At 55.2% G+C, this 15,734-nt stretch overlaps 4 protein-coding genes across 4 annotated transcripts; 2 read left to right on the top strand and 2 right to left on the bottom strand.

Annotated features, from left to right (window-relative positions):
* Nucleotides 1–51: 51 nt before the first annotated feature.
* JN550_006841 (uncharacterized protein) lies at nt 52–1,383 on the top strand (the record flags this gene model as incomplete). Its single annotated transcript, XM_049318624.1, has 1 exon — nt 52–1,383. The coding sequence occupies one exon, from the start codon at nt 52–54 to the stop codon at nt 1,381–1,383; it is 1,332 nt and encodes a 443-aa protein (XP_049171076.1).
* Nucleotides 1,384–2,386: 1,003 nt separating this feature from the next.
* JN550_006840 (uncharacterized protein) lies at nt 2,387–3,703 on the top strand (the record flags this gene model as incomplete). The annotated part of the gene is made up of 1 exon (XM_049318623.1): nt 2,387–3,703. One exon carries the CDS (start codon nt 2,387–2,389, stop codon nt 3,701–3,703), a length of 1,317 nt encoding a protein of 438 aa, XP_049171075.1.
* Nucleotides 3,704–4,620: 917 nt separating this feature from the next.
* On the bottom strand, nt 4,621–6,524 carry JN550_006839 (uncharacterized protein; the record flags this gene model as incomplete). Its single annotated transcript, XM_049318622.1, has 3 exons — nt 4,621–4,747; nt 4,819–6,386; nt 6,456–6,524. The coding sequence occupies 3 exons, from the start codon at nt 6,522–6,524 to the stop codon at nt 4,621–4,623; spliced, it is 1,764 nt and encodes a 587-aa protein (XP_049171074.1).
* Nucleotides 6,525–7,977: 1,453 nt separating this feature from the next.
* Nucleotides 7,978–10,365, bottom strand: JN550_006838 (uncharacterized protein; the record flags this gene model as incomplete). The annotated part of the gene is made up of 1 exon (XM_049318621.1): nt 7,978–10,365. One exon carries the CDS (start codon nt 10,363–10,365, stop codon nt 7,978–7,980), a length of 2,388 nt encoding a protein of 795 aa, XP_049171073.1.
* Nucleotides 10,366–15,734: the final 5,369 nt, after the last annotated feature.

Genomic DNA, 15,734 nt, shown 5'->3' with positions numbered 1-15,734 from the left:
CTCATGGTATCTGACAAGCGAGAGTCTAAATACGATATTAGTGATGCAACAATGCGCAGGCCAAGTTGCAATATCAACGTCGATCGAATCAGAGCGGGCAGTATTTTCAGCACTCCTGATTTGTCCGATGATGAAGACAGTTGCTTTGACATTGAAACACCACCGAGAGAAAGCTTTGATAGTGCCGCCAGTAAGGATGAAACCGAGGAGACTCAACTGGACATTGAGACTACTGCGCCGGAAGAAACCATGCCAACGCAAAATTGGAATTGTCTACGACGGTCTCTACCTATGCGAGCTCCAGTAATCGTTGGAATCGCATCATGCCTAATAATCTGGGCTTTGAGGGTAGGGAGCATAGCAATGATTAGCGAGTCCGTTCAAGGATTATGTAGGCTGCCAGTGCTGTCAGTCATTGGTGCTCAGGGGCCTGTAAACGTATGCAACACGGATCCAACTCCAGAACTCCAGTTCATGGGTGTTCTGCAAGCCCACTCCCAGTACGAACGGATCTATAAGTACGTAGACAAACGTGCCAACCTTCCCGAGAAGCTCGCCGGCCTAGCGCGGAACATCGACCAATTCAGCATGGTTCCGCAACTCGGAGCCAAAGATGCTGCAGAAAGTCCTCTGAAGAGACTGCTTCTCCTTTTCAGTACGGATTGCAGTCACGCTGTGCTGGAGCTGAGCTCATTTTCCAAGCAGGTCAAAGAGACAGGTGAGCGTCTCCTGATGTCAGAAAAAGCGGCAAAAGGATCACTGGACTCAGTTCAACACCAACAATGGAGCTGGTATCACCACCTAACTCGACATCGCACTGGCAAAGGAATTTCGAGAATTTACGGTGACATGATATCTGTCTCATTAGAACACATCCAAAACATTATCGACTCGGCCAATACCGCCATTCTCAGGCTTGACTCGCTCGAGAAAGTGGTTCTCGAAATTCAAGACATTGCCGGAACTGGAGATTCAGCGTCGCATCAGGGTGCCGTGGGTCTTGATACGACCTTTGAAACATCTATGCCTTCTCCGAACCACGGCTACAGCAAAGAGCACAGTAGTTTACAAGAAATTCTCGAAATCTGCAAAGAAGCACGTGCTTCCGCGGAGGTGGCGAAAGAACGCGCCGAGAAGATTTGGCATGATTTGAAGCAACTTCAGTACGTTCCGCGATGGGTTCGGCGTGATCCCAGAAACCAACAGAGGACTTTAGAGTCTAGTGTGGATATTTGGTCTCGGCAGCTGGCTACCCAAATGGATTCTTTTGCCACTATGCTGCAAGGCATCAAAACACCCGATCAGACAACTGTATCAAAACGAGCAGGTACTCTAGATCTCCAAATCAGGAAACCTACCGCACCAGCGATGACACAAGCGTAACGCTCTAAGTACAAACCACCTACACATACGAGGAAGGAATACCTCGAAGTTGATCGTACCCACATTGCTGCTAGACAAAAGCAAGTGCCGCCCTCGGGTATTTCAGCCCCCTTAATGCGCAGCGCAGCTCTCCGATCCGCTATGCTTGAAGAGCATGTGGCAAGACTCTCAACTGGTTGCAATGCATGGATTGGAAACAGTTCTGTCAGTATAGACTAGTCGAGGTACTATGTAACGGTGAGGCTGTCTTAATATGCTCTCGATGATTCAGGTTGCGATGACAGCATTGGGCATCTTGGTCGGTGCAGCTAGTTCGAAGACAGCGAGAGGCAACTGAACGTGCGACATGCGACATGGAGAGGCTGGTTCTCAACGAATTTGTCAACCTGGAAATGATGGTAACCTTGGGAGACGTCCAACGGCAGATCTAAGAGCTGCATGTTGATGATCTCAGTGGAGACGCGGACGGGAAATAGTCCCAATATAGTTTGCAATGTGCGAAGCTACTTATATAAGCCTAGAAATCACCAATCATATCATAGCGGAGCACCTTCTTGTATACCTTTAACTCTAAAATAACTTCACCAACAAGGGGCGCATTTGATTCCTAAACTTAACTCAGCTATCGAATATTACTGCACGCAGCATGGTGGTTTTGCACCAGCCAACTTCGATACGAGCCAATGAGCCTGCTATTTAATTGCCCACACCGAGCAGGCATCAGCCTTCGTGCCTGTCAAACCACCATGGAGTTAGTTTGCCAGAAATAGACGATCCACAATACTAAACCATTTTGCAGCGCGACAACCCTTGCTAGTCAACTCCATAGTAAGCCCCCTGAGCGCACGATACCCATGGCACTCAGCCTCGAAGCTCCACCCGACAAACTCCCATATCATCTGCAGCAGAGACTTGTACTTATAATTTCTTTTTTCCGAGGACGTATCGGTTTGCTGCACTGTTTTCTTCTCAAAAATTCAATCCCCGGTGTAATGTATCGCAGATGTATCTCAAGGTCCTGCCGATCCGATACCAGAGCAATGTCGACTCCTTCGGCGACTGGGTCTCGCTGCTGACGCTGTGCTTCGCGCCCCTGATCGCCCATGTGTTCGCCGGCGCGCCGCGGCCGTCGTATCTGGTCCGCACGCGGCCCTCGTGGCTCGACCAGATCTGCCTCTTCAACCCGACCTCCATCATCTTCCGCTACGGCGCCATCGTGGAGCGGCGTATCGGGACCACGCAGTGGACACCCCTCGACGCGGCGGCCACCAACGCCCTCTTCTGGACGCAGCGCGGCTGGGACGGGTCCAAGGCCATGATGGCAAACTGTGCCCCGTACTGCACGCTCTCGCCCGAGGCGGCGAGGACGAGGATCTTCTCGGTGGAGATGCTGAAGACGGTCATCACCACCATCCAAGGCATCCAGGCCCTGGTGTCTCTGGTCGAAGGTCAGCTCGGCACGTCCCAAGTCCTCCAGGTGGTAGCTCTCGACTCGATGTTTGGACCGCTGGCCATCATTGGCCTGCTGCGTCTCCTTCCGGGCCTGTGGTTGACCGAGGACTTTGTCTTCTCATCGAAAGACGAACCAGAGACTAGCGAAATAAACGGCCATGTGGCAGGAGGCGCAAGGGGGTCCGTGGATAGCCTTCTGTTGACGCAGGAGCCGTGGAATGGTGCAGCCCAGCATTCACGTTTTAGACCCAGTTCTCATTGGGCCAACCGACTGTTCCAGGTGTTTTATCTCCTTCTGTTACTGGGGCTGTGGGTACTGGCCGGATCGTGGACGTTCTTTCACGACAGGTGGATCACAACGGCGACGTCTTTCGTCGGCGGTACGTTCTACTTCGCGCTGCTCGCGGCAACCATCGCCATATACGCATACTACCTCGTTCGCAGCCAGACGGACTCGACCATCATCCCGTGCGCCTCCCACTGGTGGTACAAGGCATACAGTATCATGGTGGTGCTGTCGATGGCGACGCTCGTGGTTGTCTCGGCCTTGGAGACGGTCAAGACGGCCTGCGGGGTCTACACGAGCACGCCCCTCAAGAGCGCGGACTGGATGTGCGCTGTGGGCCCGAGGGTCCAGACCATAGTAGAGGTCGATTCTACTTCGGTAGTTGACAAATCATTTGGTATAGCTATGAAAGAAGACTGGGGCCGGAACCACACAGACCTTGCGCTGGGAGTGGGCGAGTTCTGGGTGGCTAATTTCACGGGGACTTGTTTGGGCAGATGGCAGGAAGCCCCCATTCAGCGCCACGCGTCGACTCTTGGATTTGCAGACTATACCAATGTCACGGGCAAACCGTTTTTCTGAACTCGACGATGTCATGAGTAGTGCCGTAGCGGCGATGAAACAGAAGGTCCTTGCAAGAAACTACTGATTCTCTGCCTCACATTACCATGAGTGAACACATCTCATCTAGTGTTGGAAAATCTACGTCGTACATATCGCCTACGCCTATTCATCCCAACACAAGGAGAAAATCAGGTTGCCTCAACTTAAGGTATACTCGTAACGTCATTAGCCGACGCGTTATGACCAGAGCAGCTACTAGACCAACCGGTTCCCCGCATTTCGATTAGTATACTAACTCCTCAGATTTATACATATGCCACGCTTTATACTGATTTGTCGCAGATATGCTGTATCGAACCAAAGTGAGCATCAGAAAGAGTATACACATCCTGCGCGCCTTACTAAGAATATAGCGAGAGAGAGAGAGAGAGAAAGAGAGAGAGAGAGAGAGAGAGAGAGAGAGACAGAGAGAGAGAGAGAGAGAGAGAGAGAGAGAGAGAGAGAGAGAGAGAGAGAGACAGAATAGGTGTATAGGATAGCTGTATTTTTGTATACCTAATATTTGTCTGAGAAAGTATTCTAATGAGGGGACACGAGAGTACTATTTTGTCTCTAGGCAGATCACATATCATCCCTATCAATATAGCACCTATAATATAGTTTTGAAGCTCTATTCTGGCAAAAGTTTATTCTTGCGGCCGACATGACTTTCACATCTCGGTTCCAGCTGATTGCATAAATATCAAGGAACGGCAATCCCAGGGCTGAATCAAGTCTATTCTTCTTGAGCACGTTGACGTCTAACACGCACCTTGCTCGCTAGCTGTCCCAAAGATTTTTTCCCCCCCGCAACCAGGGTCTAATCTGCCATCTTCCCGCTCAGAGTAGTATGTCAAGCACGGCAAGCTCTTTCATCAGTGATATATCCTTCCTTTTTAAGGCTTGCAACGGCCCATGAAACGGGGGTACAGACATGTCGTTCGGACGGTGTGCTGGTTAGCGATCCAAGCCAGGAAACGCTCGAGACCAAGACCGTATCCACCGTGGGGGGAGGTTCCGTACCTGGTGGGTGGTTAGTAAAGTGTGGTCAAGAATGGCCAATAATGGTCTTTATCTGGTGATGGAAAACTCACTTTCGCTGGTCAGTGTACCAGTAGTAGTCCTTGGAGTCAATACCCTGGTTCTTGTAGGCCTGCATCAACTCCTCGTAGCCCTCCATTCTCATGCTGCCGCCCACAATCTCGCCGACGCCGGGCATCAGGCAGTCGACACTCTCGGTGACGCGCAGGTCGGACGGGTCCTTCTTCATGTAGAAGGCCTTGATCTCGACGGGGAAGTGGGTAAGGAAGATGGGGCGGTTGATGGCGTCGGTCATCTTGCGCTCGGCAGCCTCGGCGATGTCGTCGCCGAAGACGTGCGGGTTGCCCTCTTCGTTGAGAATGGGCGGGTCCTGCTTGTTGAGCCACTCGATGGCGTCGGTGTACTTCATGCGCAGGAACGGCCGCGAGGGCTTCACGAAGGTCGGGTTGAGCTCCTTCAGGAGGGCAGCGATGGTGGGGTTCTCGAGCACGATGTCGATGACGCGGCAGATGACCTCCTCCAAGTGGGCCAGGAGGTCGTCAAAGTCTATGTAGTCCAGCTCGGCCTCCACGTGCGTGTACTCGGAGAGATGGCGACGGGTCAAACTCTTCTCGGCACGGAAGGACTTCTCGATACAGTAGACATCGCCCAGGCTGGGCAGGACGGTCTCGAGGTAGAGCTGGGACGACTGGGTGAGGTAGGCGGTCTCGTCGTAGTAAGGGGCGCTGAACAGGGTGGCGCCGCCCTCTACCTGGGTCTGCACCAGGGCCGGGGGTGCGACCTTGGTGAGCTCCAGGTCGTCGTAGACCTTCTGGAAGGCGCGCTCGACGGCGGCCCGGATCTTCATGAGCCCGGCGGCGTTGTCACCTCGGAGCACCAGGTGGCGCTGGTCCAGCATCTGGGGGTCCCACTGGTTCTGCTGGGCCGAGACGCGGTTGGTGATGGCGTCGTCGTCGCTCGGCGAGGCGCCCAGGACCTGGTAGTAGTCGACGTGGAGCTCGCGGTTGTCGGGAGCGCTCTGGCCGGCGGGGACCTTGCGCATCTCGCCGTACAGGGCCAGCGAGGTGCCCTGGGCAAAGGTCAGGGCGTCGTAGGTCTTGGTCAGGTCGCCGGCCTGGAGCACGCACTGGAGGTGGCCGTAGCCGTCGACCAGGGTGATGAAGGTGGCCTGCTTCTGGGGGCGCAGGCGGTGGATGCGGCCCATGACCTTGACGCGGGTGCCCTTGGTCTCGCCCTCGCCGAGGTCGATGTCCTTGCGGCCGATCTTGATCTTGAGGGCCTTGGGCAGGGCGGGGTCCTCCTTCAGGACGATCTTCTTGGCCTCGTCGAGGTTGGCCAGGCGCTGCTTGCGCTGCTTCTCCTCCTCGACGGCGGCCTGCGCCTGCTTCTGGAGCTTCTTCTTGTGGGCGGCGACGGCGCCGTCGGCCTTCTTGACGGCGCTCTTGGCCGGGTCCTTCCACAGCAGGCGCACCGAGGGGTCCTCGTCGGGGCCGACAGGGCCCGTGACGGAGGCGCGGGTCTGGTAGTGCGGGGCGGGCTTGTCGATGTGCTGGATGTAGGCGTAGGCCAGCGACTTGAAGGGCTTGGCCTCGGAGCCGTCGGCGGCGGCATCGTCTGCGCCCTGGGCGTGGGGTTTGCTTGTTTAGCCATGATCTCTGCGCGCGCCGGGAGGGGATCCATGTGGTCTTACGGCGTCTGTGTCTACGTAGACCTTATCGTCGCTCTTGAGGCGCTCGGCCAGCTCTTGGACGGCAGCCATTCTGGTGCTCGCGAGTGCCGCCGCAGGGTATCGGATGCTCTGTCGGTCTGGTGCTGTGGTCGCTGACGCCGTGGCGCTGTGTGCTCTGTCGTGGAAGGAGACTCTCGCGGATGCCCGTCTGGTGTTTTTTTTGTTTTTTCTTGGGTCTGGTTTGGCGGGGTGAACTGCGAGCCCGAATTGAATTGGATCGGGTTTGGAGGGGGCCAGCAGGCGGTCGGTCAATGCAATGGTGGGGTTCGAAATTATCCAGCGCCTCTTGTATGCGTACCGGCTCGACTGGGTAACTTAGGCTCGTCAGTCAGTCAGTCATCCATCACCTGGGCCCCTGGGCAGTCAGTGTCGCTCTCGCTCTCGCTCTCCTTGGACAGCAACTGATAAGTTAGCGCTCTTTTATCAATGGCAATTGGCTGCCATGACTCACCCGTGGACCCCAATGATCCCCGATCCAAAACGTGGTGGCCGACGAGGCCCGAGCTGCCACCGCCTCTGACTCTTAACTCTCTATCTATGGAGTACCTGGCTTTGTATCTGTCTATCTATCTATCTATCTATCTATCTATGTAAGGGGGTCATGCCGCTGTCTCATCAGTCTTCTCGAGCCGCCCAGAGTTTCACTATGCATTACCGCATCCAGTTCCGAAGCTCAGCGTTCAATCAGATGGGTAGCAAGTTGGCCATCTTACGAATACATGGGGCCGATAGATTCTCAATTATAGTTCACCTGGAGACATGGCACATGGGACATGGGACATGGGAGCGGGCCGGGTATCTACAATCACTAACTACCATGGTAGATACTGGCCATTGGCCAAGACACCATGGGTTCTAAAACTGTAAAGGGTGTAGCACGTATACAGCCACCGGCCGCGCAAATGAAGAACCATTTCTCATTATCGAAGCAAGGGGAAGGCAAGGGGCGTGCCCAAATCACGTCACACCAAGGCTATACTCTCTCTCGTCTTTCCCAACTGGTATTATATTCCCCGCCATTCTGCATAAAGACTGTCCCTGCTTGGTACGCCTTGTTGCCGAGCACACAAGTCAAAGCTGACATGCAAATCGATATCCATCTTCCATTTGTATACCTCGATATACCTATTATGGATCCACCCCGTGGATTCCCCTGTGCACCACGTACTGCATCCTCCCACCCTCGAGACATCTGGATGCACGTCTCCCTGACCCAGAGACCCAAATACACAATCCCACCATCCGCTCACGTCTGCCCAGCACCAGTGCTCGCCAAAATATCAGACTAGGCCGAGCGTTCTCCATCTGCCAGGGTCGACAGACCAGGAAAAGATAACCCAAGGTGTGTTTTTAGAACATAATACATAAAAGCAGCGCGACCGTGACCGAAGCAAAACCAAAGAGCCCTGCGAAACAGAAACCAATGCAATTACAACATATTAAAATCTTTCCTGGCCTTCATCCCTTCAAGATCGTCTTCCGTCTAGTTGGCGACCTCCTCTTCGACCCAGCCGTTCAATCCACCCTGAATGGCGAGGCCAAAACCGGAGCCCATGCCGCCAAAGCTGGACTGGTACTGGTGGCCCCGGCGCTCGCCCTCGTTGGTGCCAAGGGCACTGACCGGGCTGTTGCCTCCGTTCTCGAATCCGGGGTTGAACACGGGCAGACTGACAGCGCGGTTGTGCGAGCCGCGGGGGGCTGGGGCCAGAAGGCCGCCGATGGTGGTCGAAGTCGGGGTGCCGTTCGATGCAGCATAGCCGTTGGAGATGCTGGCAGACTGGCCGTGACCAGACATGTGTCCCTGCGAAGGCAGCTCGAGGCTGAGCTCGTTGGGCGACGAAGACGCCGTGCCGAACAGAGCGGCCTGCTGGGAAGCGAGCATGTTGTGCTGCTGGTGCTGCTGTTGCTGGGCCTGCTGCGAAACTTGGCTCAAGTACACCGTCAGCGGGTTGTTGCCATTGGCAAACATGTTGGTCGGGCTGCCAGCAGACTGAGGCGAGGTGGCACCAGTGGGGGACGTGCCGCTCGGGTTACCGTTGGGGGGTGGGGAGGCGCCATCGCGGGGAGACTGGTTCTGCTGGAGCTGCCTTGGCTGGTTTCCACATCGGTCCTTGCCAAAGTTCACCTTGAACTTCTTGTAGTCGTCCTTGCTGCGGATGGCCTCGATAGCCTTGATGGCATTGGCAATGTTGGTGAAGTTGACGAAAGCACAGCTCTTCTCACGCAGCGTGTTGACCAGCTCAATTTCGCCGAACTCGGAGAAGTCCTGCCTCAGGCGCTCCTCGGTCCAGGTGTCGTCCAGGTTGCCGATGTACACATTTCGCGATGCACCGCCGCTGACTGCCAGGGCAATGGCAGGGGGGAGCGGTCCGGAGTGCTTACCCCATCCAATCTTCAGACGACGGTTGTGGATCATCAAGCCCTGCAGGTTGCTGAGGGCGTAGAAAGAAGCAGCCGCCGTAGGATCGATGAAGGTAACGAAGCAGATGTGCTTGTCAGGAATGTACCGAATGTGGTGGAGCAAGCCACCGCGGACGACATTGCAAATCTCCTCAATCGTGGTCTCGGGGTGGATGTTGCCAAGGTAGATGGTACGGTTTCCGAGGTTGTTGATGCCACCAGCAGTGGTGGCCACTGCAGCAGCCGCAACGGATTGCTGTGCCAGAGCACTGGAGATGACGTCGCGGTCCGCTCCGGTAAGCATGTGAGCGTATCCAGGGTTGATGCCCAGATACTGGGCGGCATTTTGCTGCTGAGTCTTGGAGACGTAGGCGCATCGGTCCTTGCCGTAGTACACGCGGCGCGGGGACTGCCACTTGGGCTCCTGTGGGAGCTGCTGAACGGCCTTCATGGCGTTGGCTACCGACAAAAAGTGAATGAAGGCAATGTTCTTCTCCCGGACGATCTTGACCGTGTCAATGGCACCAAACTTCCCGAGATCCTCGCGCAGCTCTTCCTCGGTGATCTCCTCCGGCAGGTTTCCGAGGTAGACATTTCGGGATGCGCCAGACTGCTGGACAGCAAGGGCGACCGACGTGGGGACCTGAGAAGGCTTGCCCCAGCCAATCTTGATGTCCTGCCCCTTGATGCAGAGCTTTTTCAAGATTGCATCCGAGTGGAAGTGGGTGGCAGCGTTGGCGTCGAGGAATGAGATGAAAGCGCAGTTCTTGTCGGGGAGCAGGCGCACCGACTCAATCTGACCACTTCGAACATGGCCAAGGATCTCCTCGGCAGTAGTGTCAGGGGGGATGTTGCCGAGGTAGACGGTCCTGCTGGTGCCAGTCACCATGTTGGTCGGGCTCATCTGCACAGGCGAAGTGGGCTGCATCTGCATCTGCCCGCCCATGTTGAAGCCTCCAGTAGGGGACTGGGGAGCAAAGAATTGAGGGGCACCGTAGGTCGAGGGCGAGACAATGGCCTGGTATTGCTGAGGAGACATGTTCTGCTGCACAGGGCTGCCCATTCCGTTCTGCTGCTGCTGGTGGCCAGCGTGCTGCTGACCCTGCTGGAAACCGGGCATGTTCTGGAACTGGTTGTTCGCGAACGCCGGGGTTCCAGGCTGGAAGGGGCTGCCGAGGAGCAACTGAGAGGGGAGCAGAGGTGTGAACTGCATGTCGAAGCCAGTACCGGGAGTGGTCATATCCTGGTGAACATTGGCGGGAGGCGGACCTTGCTGGTTCATCTGCTGGGTGTTGATGGAAGGAATATTGCCGCGGCGAGGGTGACGGTCAGCAAATCCAGAGATGTTGGACGTGAAGGCACCGTGGGAGAAGCCGGTATCGCTGTTCGACGGCTTGGAGGCGTGGCCAAATCGGTTGGCAGACCCCTGGGCTGGGCCCGTGGGAATGCCCGAGACAGATAGGTCCTGCATCCCGGAGAGAAGATGAGGAGGGACAAGGCTGTCCCTCGAGACGTGAGATAGAACCGCCGTTTTGAAAGATTAAACGTGCCCTAGGTCAGGCACGAGGGGGCAGACGATCGACGCGAGGTGTCGTTGGAATGCGCGAGCCGGGTGAAATAGCAAGCAATGCCGCGATATTAGAAAAGCTGTTGGCCAAAAGGGGCAAAACTGAAGAAGCTCGAGTTTGTCCCGGAGAGGTTCAAACCCAAGATAGCGGGTATCTCAAGTTGTAAAAATAACAGTGAAAGTGGCACAAAACCAGCAAGAAATACGGGACGCAGACTATGTGCAACAGGTCGTCGTTTCGTCAAGGTCAATGGTGGTGATTAAGAGCCGAGCCGGGAGAGCTGCGGGCAAGCAATGCTGTAAGACGAGCTGCTCGAGATGCTGAAGATATGCGCGTGCCGCGGGGGAGAAAAACCGCACGGTGGTAGTTTTACCCAGAGCTTGCCAGGGTAGAAGCAGAGGGCGAGACGATATGACAGCAAGAGTGGCCGGACTCGCGAGAAATTCTTTGATCGAACACGGCGGGCCAAGTGGTCGTCGGTTCGGGCTACGTCGAACAAAGATGGCGCAGATATGGTTCCCTCCAAAGAAAGCGAGCGCTTGGGGAAGTGGCTGTAAACGAGCGTCAAGAAGATAGACAGACAGACAAGGGCCTTTTTGTCTAGCAGGAGCTGCCTTCAGAAAGTCGAGGATGGCATCGAACTTCGGGGGGGTTCTGGCGGCGTTTGCTCCTGCACCGTGGGTGGTCTGGTCTGGTCTGGTCCCCTGGGATGAGGCAGGTCGGCAGGCGAACCGTGGGAAGTGAGAGTGCCTACTAGGTAAGCTCAAAGACGTAAGAATATTAAGAAAGTATAGTGAACGAGCGTCGGCAAATAGAAGCTGGAGAAGATCCAAAGGCGGATACTAGGTCGGCGGGGGGGAGAAAAGGACTGGATGACCACAGGAGGTTGAGAGGGCAGGTCAGGGAGAGGGAAGAGGAGGACGAAGATGAAGGCAGACGGACGGGCAGCGTGGATGGTCAACCGACGAACGAAGATCAGCGCCGGGCTCCAGCTGCTGGACGGGACTGGACTGGCTGACCACAGGACCGGACAGGGGCCAGCCAGCCAGCCAGCCAGAGCCAGGAGGGCAGGCCAGAGAGAGGAGGGAAAGGGTCCTGGGCCTCGTCAACTTCCTCTCTCCCTCTCTGGCCTTCCTCTGGGCCCTCCTCTGGCCGAACGAGGTAAGGGCGCCTGGGTGGGCGACCGGGGTCCAGCGCAGACTGCCCGAATTGGCTGCGCTAAGTTTAATGAGTTCCGCCAGGGATTGCTGCCCTTCGTGATAGCGCCCCCGGCCGCCCGCGAGTATCTGGCCCCTAGAAAGCGTGCCGCGGGAGTACCTGCAGCCGCGCGTTGCAGCTAGCACGCGACTTTGCTTGGGACCGCCGTGGGCAGGACGATCCGCACCCTCGAATCAATTGATTGACTACCAGCCAGCACGAGAAATAACGTCCCTCCCTCGCGCTCCACATCCTGACGCGGCAGCACATTGGCCGTCGTGCATGGGCACACTTGGGGCAAAGGCAATTAGCGATGAGCCCCGGCGGTTGGCTGGCGCGGCTGACCGTCTGTCTGGCTGGCGATTCCCACGCGAGACAGCCCCCGTCCATCGGGTATTCTTGTCGCTAGTTCTAGTTGGTTACCGACTGCCCAGGTGAGGGTGAGGACCTGAGGCTCGAGACGCTGGGTTGGGACCTACAGGCTGCCGGAGGTCTCTATCTGGGAGACAAAAGCCGGGGGCTGCCCGCTCCTGGGTTCTTTGCAGGCCCTGGTTGCCCGTTGAGGTGCTAGTTACGAGTTCGTCCCAGTGCAGTCGTTGGCTGGACCCGTCCAAAAAAGTGGTCCGCTCATGCGGAAAGCGAATAGGGGCCAAGTTGCATTGCATTGCGAATGAGCTTGGGCGTGGAAATGGGATGGGCGGTTGCTCCTCTGAATTGTGCAATGCGCTGTGTGTGCCCATGAACTGACATAGGCGACTCGCTTCTTTCCAATAAATCTTGTAGAGCTTCAGGGGGTTTCCTGGTGCGAGGTGACATTCACATCAAAAAGGTAACTAAACTCACATAGTTAGCCACTGCCTGCCATCCATGTCCTTGCCGTCTCCGTCACCTCCAGTCCGATGCAAGGCCGTGAGGTACCTGCTCTGGCTTGGAGTGAACACAGCGATAGGTGCATGTCATCGACGACGGGAAGGCCTGGACGCAACCCAAACCTTGACTTTACAGAGAACCCTTGGGCTGGGTTGTCCAGCCTGCCAGTCCAGTTGACACCCTTCAACCAGGCCAGGCCGTCCCCGATGGGCAGTAGATGTAACGCACGGATATTGGGGTTGACATGTGTAACACCATCCACAGGCCTACTTTTCCAAGGGTCGTCCCCATCGTTACCAGCGACATCCAATGCGATGGCCCGATGAAACATTGCCTGCACCTCTGCGCTTCCTGGTGCCCTACTAAAGTACCTAAAGCTGGCTGCTAAGTTACCACCCAGGGACACAGTAGTAAAAGTCTCTGCTTACCCTCTAATGAGCAACTTCGACAGAATAGGCGAGTCGTGGCGCCGACTACCTAATGCAGCCGCCAGAGAATGCCACACAGGATGGTGTTTCCACAGCTTCCTCTACCGAAGCCAGCGTCGTGGCCTTGCGTTTCCTCAGACATCTCAGCAAGGCGCAGTATCTCTGATAGGGTCCCCCCTTGTCCAGGATCGCACGGTTGCTCTATCTCCTAGATCTGGTTCGATGTCAAGCCCATATCGAACCAGGAAGGGGAGAGGCCGTCTGTGATCCACCGGGTTTTGCATGCCTCCTGCCAAACTGCTCCAACTTGCGCGTGCCGCATGTCAGATGCATACTGTCGTGTACGAGATTGCTTTCCTCGGACTGCTGGTCGCGACGCCTTGTCAAAAGCAATTGTCTGCAGTGGTGTCGGAAGGGTGGGCCGTTCTATTTCTGGGGCCGCGCCAACCTACAATGGTACATAGTGCCCTCCTTGGCTGGGTCCTCGAGTAACAGGTCCGTGAACAGGGGATTGTTACCAGTCGCCAATGCACCGCGCACCGTATTCTTGCATGTTTGAATCGTGAGCTGGGCGTTGTTTCCGGCGCATCACATCGGCCTAGTCAGCCAAGGTGATCTTCAAGAGCGTGACACGTTCTGACTCGGCTCTTGCAGACTTTCGCCATCGTTGCAAGCCACCGGCAAAGAATACCGCCTCCTCGTCCTCATCCAGGGAGCAGACAGGCTGCGGGAGTCGAGCTTGGATCGGCCCACGGCCCTCACACCTGTCATTCCCATATTGAAATTTATTGTCAGACAACTGCCCTGACTGCCTCTCCGTCAACTAGCAGGGTCAATCAATCTATCTCGATATGCACTCCACCAATTCCCTCCAATTTAGCCTCCGAGAACTGCCCCTCCTCGACTCCTGATGTTTGTCCTGGTTCTCTGGCCACAGCCAGCCGGCCAACCAGCGCCCAAAAAGCCCACGCTGCTGCCATGGGTAAGCCCATGACTCCTGCACGCACTTTTGCGAATGGCCAAAACCCATGAACGATGTCGCCTCCCCCACAAAAAAAACTGCCTCGCCTGCCACGACCCCTTTTTTTCTCCTCCCAAGCATGCGACTCGTCCCCACAGTGACCCTTGCACCACGCGAAGAAAAGAGAACTACGGCAAGGTACCCGACGTGCACCATGCGACGGCGTCCTTGTACCTGAATCTCCTTTTTCCAACTGTTACCTGTTACCAGGCCCCTTTGTATCGGGAGGGGAGTCATGCCACTTCGGTTACCTACGCAGCATTTCATACTCTGTAGAGTCTGGGGCATGATAAATATGCTCGGTCACCTATAAATTACCCTCGTAGAATGAGACCCTCTCTCAATGTACCAGATGGCGGTTTTGGTACTCCGCAGATGTACGCAGTCTAGCTGTCCAGGTGTCTTGGCAGCTTCAAATCTCGGCCTGGAACGGTATCCCCACCACACCCTACCCTTCAGCCGGAGACACCAATTCAGGACCGTCCGCAAACCGATAATCTGGAGTCTGGTCGCTAACGTGCCGGACAAACGCCAGTGCACCAGTCTAAGCAACTGCTTTCGCAGCCTCCAGCGGTTATCTAGGAGCCGTTGCTGGGAAAGATCTTCGCGATCCTCGTTAGCCCCCTTTACCAGAGGCTTGTGCGACTCGGCATCGATAGACTACGTCGTAGCGTGAATTGCTCAGTCGTCTGGTTTATCTGTCTATCTCCAATTGCTGTGGCGCCAGTCTGGGTGCCCTATTACGCTCGGGCATGTCCCGTGACCAAGTTGTATACCTATCTGGGTAGCTTATGTGGACTTAAACGGTCTACTCCCTGGACAGGGGGGCGATGCCAACGACGAAATAGTCAAATGGACCACGATCGGTATGATGCAAACTTGATCTTGCAGTAAGAATGTAGTTCTACGTGAGCTCGCATGCTTGCTTAAGTGCCTCGAGAACAGGTTACCCGCACCGTGGACTCATGCAGCAATATCGTTCAGTACTATTACTTAGGTCTGCACATCGCTTTGCACTCCTCGCCCACCAGAACTGTCTTGGTTTTCCCAAGTGTCGCGGAATTACTAACAAATTAAGCCTTTAAAGCATATGTAAGGCTGAGAGTAAAGCATGTTCGTTAAAAGAGATAGAGCCACCAGGTACCGTCGCGGAGTTCAATTGGACCTATATGAGATTATGGGGAATCGCAGGTATAAATGCAATTACCTTATATGAAGCTAGTGCTTTACATGTTTTCATACCCGTGGTTGAAAACCTAGATACGGATCTCTATCAAAGAGTGTTGATTGCGGAGACCATTACTTAGAGTACCGAAATTAGGACAACGCCATAACACTTCTTACTGAGTCCTGTTATCAGCGGCTCGAGACTCGTATTTCAGAGATCTGAGACAAGAATAACAGGAACAGTCATGAAATATGAAGCAAGAAACATTTGGCGCTTGTTGTCACTCAAATCCTTTAATGCCGGGGAAATCATTGGCTCAACCCCATATAGTCTGCACCCCGTGCTTATCTATCAAGTGAAAACACGGAGCCTTCCAATTCATAGATTGTTCAAGATTTCCGAAGAAATACTGATCATGACTGAATTCTATATACACGGGTCCAAGCTTGATCTCGTGTGGCAGACGGGATTTATCGTTGGTGCTGAGAGTTTCGAAGGATTCGTGGCGCAGCAGCTTCAAGGCAGCACCGCCGCTCATTCCTACACCACGAGTGCTCTCCAGGCGAACGAAGAACACGACATCTTTTG

Source organism: Neoarthrinium moseri (genome assembly GCF_022829205.1).
Source record: "Neoarthrinium moseri strain CBS 164.80 chromosome Unknown scaffold25_Wmoseri_CBS_16480, whole genome shotgun sequence".
Classification (NCBI taxonomy): domain Eukaryota; kingdom Fungi; phylum Ascomycota; class Sordariomycetes; order Amphisphaeriales; family Apiosporaceae; genus Neoarthrinium; species Neoarthrinium moseri.
The sequence above is the reverse complement of the archived record's forward strand: the minus strand, read 5'-3'. Positions and strand labels throughout refer to the sequence as shown.